We start from the raw sequence: 16,664 nt of genomic DNA on the forward strand, positions 1-16,664 counted from the left end.
AGTGATCCTGAGTTTGATAAGACCACAGTCACTGGCAAAGAGAATATTTGGCTACTTTTGTTCAATTATTTTCAAGCAATAGGAATCTGAATTATCCACAATAGCAGAAATCAAACAATCTTAAAACTACTGTTGCTCTGTGGACATAAATTTAACTGTGGTAATTTCTCAATTCCCATTAATTATAAATCTCTCATTCCCAGACATGGCACTTCTCACTTACCATCTGGCTTTGCACTGCTTTGCTGATTTTCTATGCAATAACGATGCAATACGAGACCACTGGTTTTTGCCATATTTCATCACAGCTGCTTTCAGAATTTCATCCTTAAAAAACATAATAAAAAAATACTGTTATGGATCACAAGAACTTGCAAAACAGAAAGTCTGAGCTCAGGCAGAGAAAATCACCGTGGCTGTCTTCCAAAAGGCTGACCCAGTTCTTATCCGCATTTTATTCTCAAGATGAATGAGGATTTGTATTTTAAAGGGCAATGAAATTAATAAAGATTAAATGAAAAAGACACACGATGATTATTATGGCCAGCTTCACAGACCCAACAGATCTTCCAAAACAACTACTTTCATTGCTCTCTAATGCTCAGTTTTTAAAGGTTCTGTATGTCTTCCCTGAAGGACAGCAATAAAGAGGTACGAAGTGTTTGTCTGGTAATGACACAACATTTGGGAAGAAAAAACTAGAACTGACAGTTACCTCTGGGTGGCTTTTTTTAAACAATATCATAAAATCATCATCTTTTTTGCATCTTTCAATACAAATTTTAACAGCATGTTAATGAAATATGCTGTTAAAAAGATAATACTTTATAGTAAGTTTCTCTTTTACATGTAAACATCTTAAGATAAATCACTTGAATGTTCGGAATGTAACATCCAGAAGTTCTGATCCCAAAGCTTATAAACTTACGAGGGAAAAAAAGTGAAAATGTAATGGATTCAGCTTGGGAGCCAGATGGTCCATATGCATCAAAGTGCGCACTGAGATTTGATTAAAAGCTAGAAGCCCTATCAGTTGTCTGTCAACCCCATCTACAAGTGTCTCCTCTCCTGCCAGATAAATGGGTTCATTATTTCTGGTTTCCTCACAGGCCAGAAAGTGGTATTTTAAATGCATCAAAGCTATTCCGCAGCCTTGTCAAGCACAGATGTTCCTCTTCTGTATCCAGTAAGTACTTGTAGTTGCATTCAGAATCTGTTCAGCTGTACCATGCAGATGCTAGTCATCAAGGACAGATACTGTGCCCAGCACAGACATCTCTCGGGGTGTACAGCAGCTTTAACTCTAAGATGATGATGAGCTCTGGCTTGAACTGCTACAGGAAGCAATTAATGTAATTTCTATTAAAAAATAATAATAAATCTTCTTGGTTTTGGTTTGTGGGGTTTTATTTACTTGGTGTTATATAACATACAGTAGCCATACTGATGACATTAGCAGACTTTTTTGCAAGAAATCAGTCATTTTACAAATGATCTGATATCAACTGGTTCCACTTTCTGTATTTTTAGTCTTGTCTGTATAATCAAAATGTTAATTAAAAAATATATAATATAGTACCAAAAGAGAGCAATCTCTGGTACACAAAACTGGTGAAACAATGATGTGTTTAACACACTGCTGTATCTCATAACAGTCACCAAAATTAGTCAATTTTGGAAGATCGTAAGAATGGTGTCAGCACACAACAGTTCTTCCTGTCCCCTGCTGACCCCCAATTTAGCTGCCTCTTGGCACATAGCTGATAACATCACAAGTGGTTAAAACGACATACAGCACTCAATACATTACTAAAGGCCAGGCTGGATGGAGTTTTGAGCAACGTGGCCTGCGGCAGAGGGTTGGAACTGGATGATCCTTAAGGTCCCTTCCAACCCAATTCATTCTGTGATTCTATGATCTGTTATTTTTCTCAATGCTTTTTAGATCTATGTACATGCCTAGTTTTCACAGTATACAGTGGGAGTTCTGCATTTTAGTGTCAGTTAAAACCTTTTACTTTAAACATGCATCTAATAAAGCTGACATCCTTGATTTCCCATGTTATTTTCCTTTTCATGACCAACTGCAGTTTTGAAAGCATGTGACAGCAAAAGTGACAGAAAGGGTGTGGGTTTTTCTTTTTGTACAACACACAGATTTGTATGCACAACACACTACAGACGAAAATTGGCTGTGCCAATTTTCTCATCTGGCAGGGTCTTGAAGGGCGAAACATTCCAGCTGCCTCATACCCCTAGAGAATAAGAACCCTATCTATGCACTACATGAGAGACTCCAGCTTGCAAAAGGGACATCTCCGAGGACAACACGACCAACGCACGCCCTCCAGCTGCCGTGGGGACGGTTCCTCGGGGGGGGAGAGACACGACACACGCATGGCTGAGCGTGTCCTCCCCAAGGCGCAGCCCTCAGGAGAAACATCACCGAGCTGACGAGCAGGGGGTGAGCAGGCAGGCAGGCTGCTGAGGAGCCAAGCCCACCACAGCCATGCGCCTGCAGACGCCTAATCACCTAAATTCCCACCCTCCACCCCGGAGAGGACCCAAAACGTCCTCCAGCTCCCCGCTGTTTCAGAACACCCCAATACACGACGGCGCAGCGCATGCGCGCCACGACCCCTCCACCAGCTCCTGCGCACTAGTGCGGGACAGGCCGCCCCCCCCAGCAGCTGAGGCCCCAGCCCCCAGGAGGGGTGGGAGATTAAAGCGAGCAGAGCCCTACCTCGGTGTTCCGCCACACACCGCCTTTGATCATAATCCGCGGCATCTTGGCGGCGAAGGGGCTGTCAGTGCGGCACAGATAAAGCGGTGAGAGGAAGGAACAGAACACTGCTCGCCTCAGCGAGGCCGCCGACACTCCGCGCAGGCGCCCTCTGCGGGGAAGCGGCGCTCTGTGCGCAGGCGCACAGAAACGGAGGGGGGGGGGGGGGGGGCGGCTGGATCTCTGTGCATGCGCAGGCTCCGCGGCGCTGGAGCCCCCTCGGATGGCGTGTTGTGGACGCGCTTTGCGCTAGCGCCCCCCTGCGGGCCGGAGGTGCGCACAGCGGGGGGGGGGGGCAGACAAACGGGGGAGGGAGAGGAACAGAAGCAAATGTTACACTTTAGAAAACACACCTTAATTTTAAAAAAATAAAAATAAAACCAAACCCACATGCATTTTCTGTAGCCCAAAAGAAAACTGAGAGAGTAGCATAGAGTAATGTAAAAAAAATGTTGCTACTCCCTTCCTTTCATTGTAGATCCATCTGGGTGGTGGTGAACCATAGAGCAGCATGGCCCGATTCACCTGTGCTCATTTAATCACTGTGCTTACCTTCATAAGTGTTATTCACTTATTTAGTAGATACATAGCAGATAAAATAACACCCATTTCCTCAAGTTGTCATGGGTGTGATTTCCTGTTATATTTCATTGTTTTATCCAAATTCAAGGTGTGTCCATAAACAAAATAAAGCAATTTTTTCTGTTGAAATAGAAAACTCAGTATGATTTAGGAAAAGCTTTGAGTTTTCCTAAAACTCTGCAAGAATAAAAAAAATTACACTTTAAGTAAGGAAAAAAAAAATCAAGAACAACCTGTGTCCTTATTTTAAAAGGATTATGCCTTTACATTTAGATTTCTACAACTTGGCAGACTAAGAATCACTTCCCATCCCCAAAAGTGCAGTGCATTGCACAACAAACAAAGAGGAACCACAGAAGTCAAATACTTCATTTTTATTAGAGGCAACCATCTGCAATAATCATTTTTACAAACTTATCAAGCTCCATGTGAAAATATCTCCTGTTGCTCTTAATTACAACTAAAAGAAACTTATGCTGTTTACAAACTCTTTAAAAAAAATTCTCCAATGAATTTATCTCCCTTAAATTGGGCTGCCTTTACTGCTGTACACCAAACTTTTAATGAATTATTCTCTACCATATTTAGCTTTCCTAATCTCATCTGATATACAGACTTACAATTCTTTTCACCATTTTTGTTTCCTCTTTGTACCTGTTCTTCTGAATTTTTCTTCAAATAAATCATTGGTATTGTACAGTAAGGTAAAAATTCCTCCACGCTTGTGTAACTGTTAGTATTTCTCAGAAGTGCTTTTCTTTATTCATGTCAGGATAATGTTCTTCTTTCTTACAGCTGTATTAGGTGGTCAGCTCAGTCATTCCAAGATCTGAATCACTCCTTCCCAGCTTGTAGTAAAAACACGTGTAGAATCACAGAATCGTAAGGGTTGGAAAGGACCTTAAGATCATCTAGTTCCAACCCCCCTACCATGGGCAGGGACACCTTGCCCTAAACCACGTGGTCCAGGGCTCTGTCCAACCTGGCCTTGAACACCGCCAGGGATGGAGCATCCACAACCTCCCTGGGCAACCCATTCCAGTGCTTCACCACCACCCTCACTGTAAAGAACTTCTTCCTTATATCTAATCTAAACTTCCCCTGTTTAACTTTGAACCCATTACCCCTTGTCCTACCACTACAGTCCCTAAGGAAGAGTCCCTCCCCAGCATCCTTGTAGACCCCCTTCAAATACTGGAAGGTTGCTATGAGGTCTCCACGCAGCCTTCTCTTCTCCAGGATGAACAGCCCCAACTCTCTCAGCCTGTCTTCATACGGGAGGTGCTCCAGCCCTCTTATCATCCTCGTGGCCCTCCTCTGGACTCGCTCCAACAGCACCATGTCCTTTTTATGTTGAGGACACCAGAACTGTATGCAGTACTCCAAGTGAGGTCTCACAAGAGCAGAGTAGAGGGGCAGGATCACCACCACGGCTCAGTCACTGACATTTACTTATCTGATTTACTACAAAGAACTAGATCACTTAAAGACCTTTGCTGATCTGGCCATAACTACATGCTTCTATTCATGAATTTCGATCCACACTTGGAAATTGCATTCCACATCACAAAATGGCTATGTGACTTCTGGAGTTAACCTGGTCCAAGCCCTGGTCCAGCTGTGACACACAGTGCTAGCTGCTCAGAACCACATTCAGGTGGCTTCCAAGGATGTCTGAAGAGGGGGACTCCACTACCTCTCTCGGCAACCATTTCCAACCTATCTCCTACATTACCAGAAAGCCTCTGCAAGATACTATCTATGTTTATAAAGAAAAACATACATTTGAGAGCAGTAAAAACACAGTGGTAGCTTCATGTTTCCATTCTCTAAATTAAGCTGTATGTTTACTCTGCTGCTTCATGGACTGAACTGTAACATCAGGGGATGGTTCGAACCAGCCCTCTGCTACTGCCTTTCCTTGGATAACACCCATTATCAATACCACTGAATATATTACAGCCAGTGATGCCCACACAGAGCTTCTCGCAACATGTAATTCTATAAAACAATCAAAGATTCATCTAGATTTGAATATAAAGTGGAAGAAGCATCCGTCTTCACCATGGTAACAACTCCTGTTTTGCACAAGTGATCCTTACACATGGTACTGTAGATACACAGGAAAACTCTTTAACAAAATAAATTTTACAGTTCAAGATATTGCTAATTCTCAATATATCAGCAAGCGATTAAACTAACGGAAGTTCTTTGAAAAGTATGATATTGTCTATTTTAAGAAACAGAGCATAGTAACTACCATCCTGAGAAAAGATAAGGCATTTCATACTAGCTTAACATCAGACATTTACAAAAAAAATTGAAGATCAGTTTAAGGATTCCCAGTATCATAAAATATCTGATTAAGGACAATATCACCATTTCTGTCAGAAATTATCAGAAGTACAGTCAAGATAACCGCTTAATCAACTTTTCACATATATACACATACAGCAAACATAACCCTGTAATCGAGTGATGACACAAACCTTTTTTCTGTAATTTTGCAAGTTTTTTTTTCTCTTCTAATACTTGCAAGAGAACCTGCGAGTAGGAAAAGCAGCTTTCAGCAGATGGGAAGCAGCACTAAGCCTCAAAACACAATGACAATTTTTAAATGCAAAGCTTTTACTACAGAACATAATGTGCACTTCCTTCCCCCCTTTAAACATTCTTTCAGATCGTAAAGTTTTGGAGTTTTTTTTAAGAAAAAAAAGTGGCACAGAATAACTGATTTAATAATCAGTTAATTATAATAATAATCAGTTTAAACTGATTAACATATCAAATCATAACTGACCTCATAACCTTAAGTTACCCAGGCATGAAAAAGCACCTCCAAGATCTTCTTTAGCACAGCCTGTGCTAGAAATGGAGCTGTTGCATAACCTGGAGCAAACCAGTACCCCAAGTTTCACCCTCTGGACCAAAACACCAGATGCATCCATTACCAGCCATTGTTCTGAGGACAGCAGAGGAACGTAAAGCAAAGAACAAACTCAGGACATGAAAATCTCTCTACAAACAGGTGCCAACTTGCAATTCCCAAGATTATATTTCAAGCTCATGTTGCTGGTTATGCTGTTCCAGAAGTTTTTTGGTAGGCAGCATCCCATTACACTTCCCACACTTGTGCTTTCCTTTGTGTGTTTTCACATGCTTTTGGAAAGCACGTTTATCAACCGTAGAAAATTTACACCTTCCGCAGTGCAACTTTAAATGAGTCACCAAGTGGCGCTTCAGGTGGCTAGATGTGCAGAAAGCAAGACCACACTGACTGCACTTGAATGGCTTCTCCCCTGTGTGAATCCTCATGTGTAGCTTCAGGTTTCCATTGTGGACTGTGCAATAGCCACATTCTTCACACGTGTATGTTTTGACAGGTAGCTGCTTTTGTTCATAGAGACAGCCAGTAGATGAGCTTTCTTCACAAGAGTGTGAAGCCAGATGCTGTTTCAAGGACAGCCATTTGTTTGTGGAATAGTCACAGCTCCTGCACTTCAGATAATCTGAATTATAATGCATGACTCTGTGTCTTTTAAGGTGACTGGAAGTACGAAACTTCTTCTGACAAACACTGCAGCTGTAAGGTCTCTCACCTGTGTGAGTTCTTACATGTAGTTTAAGATTGCTTAAAATGTAAGTAGTATACTCACACTCTGCACACTGATAGTACTGTGGCTGACTTGGTGCTAGCAAATCATTCTCTTCACCCCCCTGGACATACGGCTGTAGTCCACAGTCTTCTGAACCAAGCAAGGAATGGACACTGTTTGAACCTTCTGAGGAACCAAAATCTCTTTCTGGACACATACCTACATGCATTTCACAATGCCATTCAAGATCCTCTAAACAACTATTTACATAGAAGCAACGGCCAAACTCATATCCATTCTTTACATGAATTAGGCTGTGTTTCTGCAAATCATTTGACGTTTTAAATGCCCTGTCGCATTCTTTACACACAAACTGTCTTTCATCTGTATGTAATTCCAGGTGCAGCCTAAAGTTGCTATGAACAGTGGTAGCATAACTGCAGTGTTGGCACCTGTATGTTTTGAATGCAGACAAATTGGAAGGCCACGTCACCTTTAGGTTTTCCACGTATTTACGATATGCATCATCATCTTGAACTTGTGAATGAGAAGCCTTGGAGTTGAAGAGAGGTTCCTCTTTGAAAATGACAGCTTCCATATGGTGTGAATTCAGAGGAACTTCTGATCTATTCCCAATAGGTAAGCTACTGCTTCCATGACTGTTTTCAGAGAATTTCTTTCTAGAACGCATTTTCTTACTGTCCCGCACACCATCTTTCTGCTTGGAGTCTACTGCTGGAGCCAGCACTCCCCCACCAAGAAAATCATTTTCTTCATCACCAGAAAGACACACAGTCTCCTGGGAATCACTGTCAGCTTTGCATATTTTTCTTTTATGATATTCACTGCTCTGATTCGTATAACCACTAGCCTTAAACTGTTCATGAAATTTCTTATGAAAGCTGAGATGTCCTTTAGTGTAAAACACCATGTTGCACTCATCACATGTATAATTCTTTACAGGTCTTTGAGTTCTCTTTCTTCCAGTTGCCAAGTCGAGTTGCTGCCCTTGGCAGGTTTCTTTCCCTGCATGTAATCTTTTGTGTCTCTTTAATGCTGTAGTGTTTGTGAACTCTGACTGGCAGAACTCACAGGAATACGGTCTAGCCCCTGTGTGTATGTAGCTATGCCTTACCATGCTTGCAAAATACAACGAAAAAAAGGTGCAAAACCTGCATTGGTACAGCTTATATCCAGCATGCCAGTACATGTGGTTCAACAAATAGGATAAGCTAACGCAGGAATAATCACATTGAGGACACTGGTAGGGTGGTCTCTCTTTATGTCCCTTCATGTGATGAATAAAAACCCGAGGATTTGATGAAGCAAAGAAACAAATTCTGCAGGAAAAACTAACTGGCACACTCAGAGGTGTAAAGCCCCTTTCCATTTTGCTGAAAAATTTATCATATTTACTTTCCTTTTTCTTGGTCTCAGATTGTCTTTCTTCAGATCTTCTCTCTCCAACTTTTCTCACATTTTTTCTATTTTTTCTTGCCTTTTTCAACCTAGTTATTTTCTTATGAAGCTTAAGGTGATTCTTAAGGTTGACAGAAAAGAAAAAGGTTCTTTTACAAAAGCAGCATTTATACATTTTCTTATCTTTATGAGCTGAATAAAGATGTTTCTTTAGATGTGCACTGCATTTATAGACAGAACTACAAAACCTGCACTTCGAATTCAATCTTTCGTGCTTATTTGTAGAAGAAGATGCTTTAGGAAGGGGTTTGATGGTCATAAAATTACTTAGGCATGCTAAACCTTCTTGCTGGTTTTGGGATTCTTTACGGCTTGCATGAGGAGAAATTACTTTTTCCTGCCAACGTCTTTTTTTAGGAAACGGTGATAATGTCTTATAAATATGCTCTCCAGTAGTATTTGATTCAGCAGAAGTGAAGGCGCTCATCTCCGGTTTCCCCACCTCTTTTAGCAATTCTTCTGAAGTAGAACAACATCCATCAAGAAACAGATCAGAACAATTATAGGTAAATTGTGGTTCTTCTTTCAAGCCATGTTCCAAAAGAGAACCCAGAGTTTCATCTTCAAATTTGCTTCTCTTTCTTTTACTGTTACTGGCTTCATTATCTCCATTCACTGAAGAGTCAGGATCTATAGGGGAATAAAAAGCCATCCATGACACTTCATACAATCACCAATGTTCATGATTAATTGGTAGTAATAATCCTGAATTGTCTAATGACTTGATTGCTCTTTCCTCCTTTTGATTCCTTAATTTTCTCCTTATCTCCGCTCTCTTAATGTCTCTCTTCCAGTACCTAATGGGGCTGACAAGAAATCTGAAGAGGGACTTTTTCCAAGGGCCTGTAGGGAGAAGACAAGAGGTAATGGCTTTAACCTGACAGAGGGGAGATTTAGATTATACCTTAGGCAGAAGTTCTTCCCTGTGAGGGTGGTGAGACACTGGCACGGGTTGCCCAGAGAAGCTGTGGCTGCCCGATCCCTGGCAGTGTTCGAGGCCAGGCTGGACGGGGCTTGGAGCAACCTGGTCTAGTGAAGGTGTCCCTGCCCATGGCAGGGGATTGGAACAAGATCATCTTTAAGGTCCCTTCCAAATCAAACCACTCTGTGACTGTGTTCTGTGTATGTGTTCACATCCCATCCCCACGCCTCTGCCAACATTTAAATACTGTTTTAAAATTAAAAATCCTAGATAGAAGCCTTCTTCCCACTTAAAGCTCTGAATTTCACTGGATAACACTGCATCCCCTATACTTTTTAAAGAACAGCTTTATGCAAAAATTCCTATAAAAGTACCATCACCAAACTTCGCTAGGGCTGCCTTCTCACAAATATGCTCCTTTTGCTTTTTTAATTTACTTTCAGATCCTTTTTTCTAATGAAAGGATGCCCTTTTGCAAACTGCAGCAGAATGCAAGAGTACCAACTTATTTTAGTTTCATTACTTTTCACAGGAGTCTGTGAAAGAACTAAGCATACTCCAGCCAATATTCTCTTTCTTTCAACAGGAGAAGTTTAGATTAGATATAAGGAAGAAGTTCTTTACAGTGAGGGTGGTGAAGCACTGGAATGGGTTGCCCAGGGAGGTTGTGGATGCTCCATCCCTGGCGGTGTGCAAGGCCAGGTTCGACAGAGCCTTGGGCCATATGGTTTAGGGCAAGGTGTCCCTGCCCATGGCAGGGGGGTTGGAACTAGATGATCTTAAGGTCCTTTCCAACCCTTACTATTCTATGATTCTATTCTTCCTACACACTTTCCTACCTACTTCAAAAACTTGAGATTTCTTAGGCTTTTGCACTAGGCTTATTAACAAGTTACCTTTCATTTCAACAATTGTCTCAATCTCCTTGTGGATTTCTGGTTGTTTCTCTTGACTGCCACCATTTGCAACACTGACAGGTTTCTCTTCATGTTTGCACATCTCTGCCAATGTCAGCTGGCTGTTTGTTTTGATGGTATCGTCTCTACCCTTGATGCCAGCAGAGAAGAGAGGAGGAATATTCTGAGAGCCGTCACCACCATCACATTTTTCTCTGTCACTGGCTTCATTTCTCTCTGAAAGCTGTGTTTTGCAAGATGATGTAGGGAACACGTAATTTTGATTTTCATCTGTGCCTGCACCACACCCATCAGTTAAAGACAATTCTGATTTGTTACACACACTCCCAGTAACCTGTTTTTCTTCAGCGCATGTCATACTATTATCCTCATTTGAAGCAGTCTTGTTTTCTTCCCAAATGCTTATGCTGTTACTGTCATTTGAAGGTGTCCCATTACTTTGTAGGAGAACACTACTGTTCAAGTTCACCTCCAGCTCATCCTCCTCCTTTGACTTGGGAACCAACACTGCTTGCTCCTCAGAGTCACCTGGGAGGAAATCATCATCGCTCAGCACAAGCACGGTGATAGGCAGAACAATTTCAAAGACATCTGGCTCTGAGGACAGACAAAAATAGTATTAATACTATTTCCAAAATACTGCATACATTTCTGGTGTCTCCAACACAAAAAGGACACAGAACTGTTGGAACAAGCCCAGAGGAGGGCCACGAGGATAAGGGGGCTGGAGCACCTCCCGTATGAAGACAGGCTGAGAGAGTTGGGGCTGTTCAGCCTGGAGATGAGAAGCTGCTTGCAGACCTCAGAGCAGACTTCCAGTATCTCAAGGGGGCCTACAAGGATGCTGGGGAGGGACTCTTCATTAAGGACTGTAGCGATAGGACAAGGGGTAATGGGTTTAAACTTAAACAGGGAAGTTCAGGTTAGACCTTAGAAAGCAGCTCTTCCCTGTGAGGGTGCTGAGGCCCTGACACAAGTTGTCCAGAGAAGCTGTGGCTGCCCCACCGCTGGCAGTGTTCAAGGTCAGGTTGGACGGGGCTTGGACCAACCTGGTCTAGTGGAAGGTGTCCCTGCCCGTGGCAGGGGGTTGGACCTGGATGATGTTTAAGGTCCCTTCCAACCCAAACCGTCCTGCGATTCTACAACCGCCGCTGTGTCGCGCGCCGGCCACTGCGCAGGCCCAAGCCCAAGCCCAGGCCCAGGCCGCCGCCGTACCGGCCCTGCGCACGGGACGCGGTCGGCGGGAAGCGTTCCCTGGCCCCCGCTGGGTCCCTACCAGGGAAGCGTGCACCTACCGCTGTCGTCCACCGGCTCCGAGCTCTCCTGCGCCACCGACATCTCGCGGCCCGCTCCCGTCTGCTCCCGCTGGCAACCAAGCAGCCCTACGCACAAGGCCGCAGCAGCACTCCGCATGCGCCCGCCCTGCGTACATACATAGGCGGGCGGGGAGCAGCGCAGCCCTCGGCGCCATTTCCCAGCGGGCAGGGGGTAGGAGAGGGGCGGGGTGTGCGCGGCTGCCGTCTCCTGATTGGAGGGAGCGGCCAGGGGGCGTGGCCTGAGCAGGGTGGGGTGTCCGCCTCACTGAGGGGGGCTGCACGGTGGTGATTTGGGTCTCGGTGCAGTAGGTTAGGAGTAGTTGAAAACTCAGTTTAATCACCCACTGCCTGGACCGGAATACCCCAGCCGTGGGCAGGGAGGAGTATTCGAAAGCTCTGCAGAATCTGTTCACATTTTAAGCCAAACAAACAGAGAAGGTAGCCCATTAACCGGGCGGTGGAGAGCTCGGACCCCCCCCGCGTCCCTGAGCGTTCCTTCCGTCCTCGGCAGAAATACGCGAGATGCTTGCGGTGATCTCGGCATGGAAACCCGTGTTTCCTTCTGCCCTGCTGATCAGGAGGGGAGGTGGAGGCCTGGGAGCAGGCAGGGCAGGGGAGAAACAGAGCAGGTCTTAGGACATGTTTGGTGGGTGAGAGTGGGTGAGCTGCGAGGTGTCCTGAGCAGCTCGTCTGGACCGCTGTCTCCATGAATGTTATGGGCAAGCCTTCAGAGGTGGCTTCAGTGTGTTGGTGAGGGTCTGGGCTCAGAAATTAGTGTGCTAAGGACACAGAAGGAGGGGTTTCATGATCAGTGAACAGTGTTTCAGGGCTTAAAGACTGCTTTGCCCCGCTCTTACTTGGCTTCTCTGTGCCAGAGAATAAACTGAGTTTATTCTCTGAGGAGATAAAGCTTATAAACTGAGGAAAAAATAAAGTCATTGTGTCGTTAGGCCCAAAGAGTTTCACAGAAAGTCAATTACTGTACTGGGTCTGGTTGTGATAGAGTTAATTTTCTTCCTAGCAGCCAGTATGGTGCTGTGTTTTTCGTCTGTGACCAAAACAGCAATGATACGCACCAGTATTTTGGCTGCTCTTGGCACAACATCAAGGCATTCTCTGTTTCCCGCTTTGCCCCACTGTGGAGTAGGCTGGGGTGGGCAGGAGGCTGGGAGGGGACCCAGCCAGAACAGACAGCTCCCCATAGGAGTTTGATCCAAGTGACCCACAGGGTCATCCTAGACTGTACAGCTACCTTGTGTGTTATTAACACTGTTTAGTTACAAATCTAAAACAGAGCACCTGCACAAGCTGCTATGGGGAAAGTTAACCCCATCCCAGCTGGAGCCAGTGCAGGTGTTGGTGGCCATCTAACAGAGGAGTAGGAGGTTTTGTGCTTTTTTGATTTACTGCTCAACTGTCCAAGCTCTGGGGCTGTTGATAGAAAATAAAGCACAGGAAGGTAAACTGAAATAAAAAGTGAATAAGTAATGAGGGTAACACTGGTTATATTTGCCCTGAAAGGACTGTTCTCGACTGGTCTGATCAGCTCTCAGATGCTGCCAAAAACTTGCAGTCCCTTCTAACAAGGTAAGGACGCAACGAATCCCTCATGCAAGGCCCAAGGGAAAAGTGTTGTGGTTTGTTGAATCTGTGACTCCGCTAAATGGGAGGATGCGGCAGCTCCCCACTCCCCAATACAGACAGCGGTAAGGCTGAGCATATACTGCCAAAAGGCACTCATGCATTCATACACCCAGCACACAAATATATATATAGAGAGAGATTTAAAATACATACACACGCATGCATGTATGTAATAATAATCAGCCACACAGGTTAACTCAGACAGAAAATACAAAGCACTTACACAAATATGAGAGGTACAGGTGACCTGGTCCTGTTCCTCCTCACTGCTGATCACTCTGGATTCTGCTAATGGAATAGGTATACATACATCTATAAATATGCATACTGTATATATGTAGATATATACGCATAGTAAGGATCACTGCAATAGCTGGTGGTGTGCTCAAAGTCTCATTTATGGGGAAAAAAGCAGCACACTTTATACATATATATCAAGCCAATAATTTGTTGTTAGCACAAATGATAACGGTCTAGTTCAAGAATCGTTATTAGTCTAGATCTAGTTACTAGGGGGAAAAATAAATAAAAAAAAGAGATTGCACTTAGAATTCTTCTGTGGAGGAGAAATCTCAACAATAATGATACAATTAGAGTGTAAAATGTACGCTTACTTTCTGTTACCCGGCAATGAAGCAGTTAAGATTTTGTAAAGGACTGTGTGTGTAAAAGCTTGAAAATCTTGAGTTTGGAAAAACAATGTTTCCTTACTGAGCTCACAGACTTTGAGGAGAGATGAAAGACTGGTACATCTGCATCAGAAGAGTAACAACTAACTTTGGAAAGATTAGGAAGGAACCAAAGGTCAAAAATACAGAAATAATATTGAAAAGCTCAGCAAAGCGGAAGATAACTGTGTCCCTAAACTGTGTCCTCTGTTAACATGGTTCATTGTAATAGTGAAAATCACACCCCCTGAGATAAGAGTCCCTTGCCCGCAGAGACCCTTACTCATGGAACATGCGTAGCAAAATAAATATGTACTGTGTCCTTAAATGGAGATGAGAGAATAGTATAGCCAATGGTTGTAGATATAGACTGTTATGTATGTGTAAACCACTGATTTTCACTGTTTGAAATGTGTAAAAGCGGATATCTGGCAGACTGAGGGTGTGCTAGCTCTGTGGAACTACCACCTAGCACCCATCTTTGCACAAATATGACTTGAACAATATCTTGACTCTGGGGTGAGCAGGATGTCTTGCCTAGACTTTTTATTGCCACAGCAATCCACAGGACGTAGCAAAAAGATCTCCTGCTGCCAGAACCGCCTGAATCTCCTCCACAAGAGGGCTCTGCGGCCGCGGGTTTGCTCCGTGGCTGCGCTGAGAAAGGCTCTGAAATGGAGGAACCTGAAAGTACACGAGAGATCACAAATAATCCCGTTCCTGTTCATCTGGTCCGGAGCATCTCTTGTGGAAAGGGGTGACAGATAAGATCTGAATTTCAAGTAGAAAATTAAGGGGGAAAAGAACATCACCTCAGTTGTAATTATCAAAACTAATGAAAAGGTAATTTCCCGCACATTTGTTGTTCCCATTCCATAGGTGACTTTCAAAATGAATCATGCTATTACTGCAAAAGATGGTCGAAGAAACTCTTTAAGGCTCTATTTGGAGTTTTAGAAAGCAGGCATTCTTTATTGCAGTGCTGGGCACACACGCAAATCATTTCCAAAGGTGGGCGCACCTGGAGTCTACAAGCAGCATCCATATGTTCAACAAATTTATGCATATTTACAACCTTTCCGGAAATGTTTTACATTCGATTTCCTGAAACTAATTGTAATATTTGCATTTTAATTAGACATGTGCTTTTCTTGCTGAGTGGTGGTCATGAGTGGTCTCTCATGGTCATCGATAGTCTTCTGCTGACTGATCTCTGTGCTTGCACATGTGAAAAGACTCTTGTAAATTACTTAGCAATTGTGTCTGTGTTTTAGGTTAGTTCTGATTTGTTCCTTACCTTGAAGAACCAGCCCAGTCTGTCTTGTCAAAAGCTCCTCTCCAGCTTTCTTGTTGGCCCCTTTGGGTACTGGAAGCTGCTTTAAGGTCTCCCTGGAGCTTTCTCCAGGCTGAACAAGCCCAGCTCTGTCAGCCTCTCTCCACAGGAGAGATGCCCCAGCCCTTTGATCATCTTTGTGGCCTCCTCTGGACCTTCTCCAATAGGTCCACGTCCTTCTTGTGTTGGTGGCCCCAGAGATACATAAACCCCAGCTATTTTAAAGAGACTAAACTGCAAGAAACGCATTGTGAATAGGACTTCTTTTTTCTTGGCTGTGAGTCATACCTGAGTTCTCAGTGATGTAGTCACTGATTTCTTGTAGTGATGTGTGTCTCAGCTATTTGCTGAATCCTTTTTTTTTTGCCCTGAGCTAGTTCAAAATTTGCATTTTAAAAGCGCAGGGGTTAACAGCTGAAAAGGATGTCACTGCTCAGACAGCTGTTGTTCCTTGTAACCTGAGTCTGCGTCTGAGGAAATGCAGAAAATGAGGAAAAGAAGTTAATTTGTTCTGGTTAAATTGCTATGTTTCCATTTTTTTCCTTTTTTAAAACTTAAACTGTTAAGCAATCTTATTTGAAAAATATCTCCCTCATAAGAAAAACTGCAAAACTCTGTGCAAACTTTATAAAACAATAAATGACAAGCCTTCTTCCTTGAAAGTGTGTATTTCCATTCTTTTCCTTAAAGTAACAAACTATAACTCTCAACCTAGTACTCCTTGATGCCATCATCCAGCAACTAAAGTGATCATGCAATGGCTGAAGAGTAAGTGTGGCCTATGGACAGTGAGTCTGGGGCATGGTGGAGCTGCCACTACAAGCCCATTGCACAAAACTGTTCTTCAAATTCTGCTTGCAGTGGAGTGGTAGAAATTTGCCTGCAATAACACTTGTGCCACACTCCAGAATGAAAAAAAGAAATAAGTTGTGAGAAGTATCTTGTAAGGAATCTCTGTGATTCCTGCATCTTTGCCTTCTAACTCTGTGACAAATCCAGGGGAAAGCGGACATCTTCAGATCCACTGTTAAATGGAGGAGGAGTTGACACTAATTAATAGCCAAAGGTCATTATTTATGAGCTTCGATTATGATTATCCATGCATGTGTGTGTCTTGGCCAATGAATGTTCCTATGTTCCTTTGATTTGCCATACAGCAGTGACAGAAACATGCATATATTACATTTTTTAAATGTACTTTAACAAAAACCAACAATCTTTCTGTCTGCAAGATAAAAATCAGACACTGATTTGTATTGAGACTTTGTGCTGAGTAACAGTCAAATATGTATCTTGTATTTGTGGAAGATAGTAAATTTGTAAAACAATATGGAAGGTATGGGACACTAACACTACGGAAAATTGAAGTATCCCAAATGAAATGTAATTATTTGAAGTGTGGATTTTTGACATCTCTGGGGCCAG

The 16,664-nt window shown here is 43.2% G+C and overlaps 2 protein-coding genes across 2 annotated transcripts in view; both read right to left on the reverse strand.

Moving 5' to 3' along the window:
- CDC5L (cell division cycle 5 like) overlaps positions 1-2,914 on the reverse strand; it is a 35,764-nt gene extending 32,850 nt beyond the window's left edge. The window contains exons 1-2 of the mRNA XM_030489586.1: positions 2,744-2,914; positions 224-327 (exon numbers count right to left, since the gene is read on the reverse strand). Of these exons, the coding sequence (XP_030345446.1) occupies positions 224-327; positions 2,744-2,788 (149 nt within the window). The 5' untranslated portion in view covers positions 2,789-2,914. The remainder of the gene's footprint in view (positions 1-223; positions 328-2,743) is intronic.
- Positions 2,915-6,160: 3,246 nt separating this feature from the next.
- On the reverse strand, positions 6,161-11,729 carry LOC115609766 (zinc finger protein 26-like). The gene is made up of 3 exons (XM_030490400.1): positions 11,574-11,729; positions 10,258-10,875; positions 6,161-9,069 (listed from the first exon to the last, which is right to left on the reverse strand). The coding sequence occupies exons 1-3, from the start codon at positions 11,689-11,691 to the stop codon at positions 6,416-6,418; spliced, it is 3,390 nt and encodes a 1,129-aa protein (XP_030346260.1). The 5' UTR covers positions 11,692-11,729; the 3' UTR covers positions 6,161-6,415.
- Between the last annotated feature and the right edge of the window lie 4,935 nt (positions 11,730-16,664).

Source organism: Strigops habroptila, chromosome 6, assembly GCF_004027225.2.
Source record: "Strigops habroptila isolate Jane chromosome 6, bStrHab1.2.pri, whole genome shotgun sequence".
Taxonomy (NCBI): Eukaryota; Metazoa; Chordata; class Aves; order Psittaciformes; family Psittacidae; genus Strigops; species Strigops habroptila.